Here is a 4022-nt window from a genome sequence, read left to right as displayed (position 1 = left end):
TCTTCCCGTACTTTGTCAAACTTTTATTTTGTCAAATAAAAATTAAGAATGAGCAGTTTTTTTGAGAGACAGCAGTAGAATGTGTAGTGTTAATGAAATCACCAACAAGTACTAATTTGTGTTCTGTTTAATGCAGCAGGAACTAGGTTTCCTAATTTCTAAAGCAACTGTTTGGGACATGAAGGGTTAATCATGCACTTCTCCCCCTCACCCCTCTCATTCATGCCACATTCCACAGTGGCAGGGGCCAACAACAATATAGGAGGGTACCTAAAATGAAGAGGCAGGGCCTTCTATTCTTCTGCCTCTCTTGAATTAATTAACTGGAAATGAGTTTTGTCAATGTTTTGGGAAGGCAGAGGGGTGAAAAGAAACTGCTAGAATTAATCACAGTGAGAAACTACCTCTTCAACAGGCAGCCAGAGTTCAGAAAACTCATGAGAAGTACGAAATAAAAGGAAAGTGGGCTGACTTACCATCCAAAGGAATAAATACAATTCAAACAAACACCCAAATCTCCAAAACAGAGACATGCCCCACTGCAGAGGAATGTAGCATCTGTTGCCACAACAGCTTCAACTTTGCTTTTAACATACTCTACAGGAGTAGAGTATATTCTGCTTTTTCTACAAGGTAGAAAAGACAGCTTACTAGTCATTAAAAAATACAGAAGACAACACTAATGCAATTTCTCATTAACTTTAATATATTAAATACAACTATTTAAACACTCCACTTTAAAGTACTCATTCATCTACTTTTCTATTAATGAAACAAAGAAATAATCAAATTTTAGTATATCTCCAAGTTCTGAATAAAGGTAGTTGTATTTACCTTAGAATTCATGATTTACAAACATGTCTTCATTTACGGAAGTGCCCTCACCATTATTCTTTTGACAGTTTCTCTGTAAAAGGACATTATACTTTGAGAAGGGAGGACTAAAATTGAAAAATGGGCAATCTTAACAAGAGTTTGCCATTGTATTAGTTAAGAAATACCCTCCTTATGAGCTGCAGTCCTTATTTGGTTGTTCCTGATGATGGTTTTTTCTTAGATTTCAGAAGTAGCTTCTCATCTCGTTTCTCAATCTCCAAACCCATGTTCTCAAGGATGGAATTGTCTGCCAGACCCTGTTGCTCCATCCGTGCAATAAGTGTTTGGTTTCTTTCATTTTGCTCTGTCAGATTTCGGATTGCATATACTGCCCATTGATTCACAACTATCAAAGTATGTTAAGGAATTTCATAGACACAATCAAATGCAAATATTAAGAGCATTAAAAAATAACCAAATAATAAGAACACTAATTTCCAAAATGTAGAGTTTAGTTGAAAAAGACATTCATACATTTTGTTAACCCTCAACACTTGCCAAAGTACTTATTACAGATAAGGAACTTAAACTGCCATCAACCAAGTTAACCATATTCTGAATTAAACATATTGATAGCATAAAAACTGAAGGACGCTTTTGAAAAGTAAAATTAAAAAAACAATTTTTTAAATCAAAGCCATGAGCAATAGAAATGTTTCCATAATTGTTCTAATAAAAAGCTAACAAATTCATTGTAGCTTTTATACCTTGCACGTTGCAGCATTGTGTATTCAAGAACCTGAAAATGAAATGAGTTGGAAATCTCTATAAAGAATGAAGCTGAAAATTTTTTAACATGTGCACGTTGAGGAAGCATTCACAAAAGAAAATAAACAAACAATATTAACAAGGAAATTATACTCATCTAAAATTTATTGATGCTAATAATTATCTGTACCATTAGTATGCCTGGAAGCTCATTTTTTAAAAGTACTACTTAATTTCAAGTTGGAGTAGGCCAAATTCTTTTCCTCTTTTAATAAGAGTATGACATTGGTATGAGAGGTCATAAGTTTGAGCCCATAGCACAAGTGGTCGCAGCACAGCCCTGTCAAATTCCAATGAATCTTCAAATTCTGCTAAATATGTTATCACACAAGGACACAAAAAAGGAAGGTAATATCTCTAACATAAACCTACTGATAAAACCGATGCCCAGTGGACCACCAATATGTAGTTCCTGCAGAGAGGCTAATATCTGAACAGGTACAAGACAACTACTGTAAAAGCTGCCTTAACCGGCAGCTTACAAGCCAGCACACTCTGTTAACCGGTATGTCAGCTTGTAAGATAAAAGTGAAACCAGAAGTGCACACCATAGCACTTTTGGTTTCACTGAGCCCCCACAGCCCGGGACAAAGCAGCCTGCACTGCTGAGCCCCCATGGCCTGGGGCACAGCAACCTGCGTGGGCCCACCTCCCTGTCCCTCGGGGCTCGTGGGAGGGTTGGCAATGCAGCAGGAGGGTTGGAGACATAGTGGGAGAAATGGCAATGCAGCGGGAGAAGTGGCAGCCCGAACAGGCAAAGTTGCCTGTTCAGGCCTCTCAATTAACTGGCATGTTTTGTTATCCGGCACCCCCCATTCCCCATGGGTGTTGGATAACAAAGCTTTTGCTGTACTAATGTAGTTGCTCCCTCCAGGCCTGGATTGAGGCACATGTCAGGGTTGGAGATTTATATTTCCAGAATCATCAATGAAGCCGTTTCTACAAAATAAACATCATAGATCTCTTGAAGTGTCAGAGATGCCAGTACCATTTCCCTAACTGAAAAGCTGTTATGGCATCATCTTTTCCAAGACATCCCTACTGGCAGCAGCAGCCTCCTGTCATCCGGCGCACAGATCAGGGGCCTGCCTGAACCCCCGAGGAGGGCTGCGGGGCTGTGCCAGACTCCTTCCAGAGGTGCAGGCCCCCAACCTGTGTGCTGGACACACGGAGACTGCTGCTGTTGCCTGCGACATGAGGCTTGCGCCATCTGGCTGGGCCACTTCTGTGCATGCAGAACCCAAGCTGGTGTGGCCAGAGGTCACAGTGAGTGGCATGCAGCCCTGGGTGACAACCTGGAGCTGCTTGAAAGCACACAGCCCTGCACCACACTGGGCTGCAGCACTGCACTATGACAGAGGCTGCACGGATACCTGGCAGCTGGGGCCGAGCTGCACTGCCCCCCATTATGTAGGGGGGCTGTGCCATGAGGCCAAAAGCACAGCTGCTGTTGCTGGTAAGCTGCAGGGGGGAGCTGCAGCCAGGTGGGGAGCACGTGGGGGGGGGGGCTGGCACCGACCACGGGCTGAGTGGGGGGGCTATTGCTGAGCAGGGAGGCGAGTGGGGGGTACTGGTCCCTGGTAGGAGAGGCAGCCTAAGCATCCGCTCATACGGGGCACAGATACAGAGGCTTGCACACCTGGGAGGGCTGCTGGGCTGTGCTGGACTTCTTCCAGGGATGCAAGCCCCCGGATCTGCACGCCAGACGTGGGGAAGCTCCCGCTGCTGCTTGCGATAGGTGGCAGCAGTAATTTTCTCCGGTGCTGGGCACAGCCTGCACCCAGTGCCAGGTGACAGGGCAGTCTTCTCTATTCCAGGGTGCAGATCTGGGGGCTCGCACCCCCGGGAGGGCTGATGGGATGTACCAGACTCCTCCTGAAGGTGTGAGCCCCCAGATTTGTGCACATGAGAGGAGGCTTATGCTGTGGCAGCAGCAACCTTGTCTGGTGCTGGGTGCAGCCTGCGCCCAGCACCAGTACCAGATGGGAGAGGCAACCTGAGCTTCCTCTCATCCGGGGCGCAGATCCAGGGGGCTCACATCCCTGGGAGGGCTGTGCCGGACTCCTCCTGGGGGTGTGAGCCCCTGGATCTGCATGGCAGATGAGGGAAGCTCCTGCTGCTGCCTGGGACAGGCAGCAGCAGCAATTTTCTCTGGTTCTGGGCGCCAGTCCCAGGTGACAGGGCAGCCTCTTCTCATCTGGGGCAAGATCTGGGGGCTCAAACCAATGGGAGGGCTCCTGCGCTGCGCTGGACTCCTCCCAGGGGTGTGAGCCCCAGGATCTGTGATCCATATGAGAGGAGGCTGCTGCTGCCAGCAAGTGTCAGGACTTTTTATTTGAACAGTTTGAAGTGCAGTTTCCCAGAAACCTCTGCACCTA

General features: G+C 46.2%; 1 protein-coding gene across 3 annotated transcripts in view; it reads right to left on the bottom strand.

The window, feature by feature from the left end:
• Positions 1–683: 683 nt before the first annotated feature.
• ATXN10 (ataxin 10) overlaps positions 684–4022 on the bottom strand; it is a 305417-nt gene continuing 302078 nt past the window's right edge. For all 3 annotated transcript variants that reach the window (XM_019515933.1, XM_019515934.1, XM_019515935.1), the window contains exon 11: positions 684–1222. In XM_019515933.1, coding sequence (XP_019371478.1) covers positions 1023–1222 — 200 coding nt within the window. In that variant the 3' untranslated portion in view covers positions 684–1022. The remainder of the gene's footprint in view (positions 1223–4022) is intronic.

The sequence above is a fragment of the Gavialis gangeticus genome, unplaced genomic scaffold, assembly GCF_001723915.1.
Source record: "Gavialis gangeticus isolate Ggan-Ray unplaced genomic scaffold, GavGan_comp1, whole genome shotgun sequence".
Classification (NCBI taxonomy): domain Eukaryota; kingdom Metazoa; phylum Chordata; order Crocodylia; family Gavialidae; genus Gavialis; species Gavialis gangeticus.
This window is presented reverse-complemented; position numbering and strand designations above follow the sequence as displayed.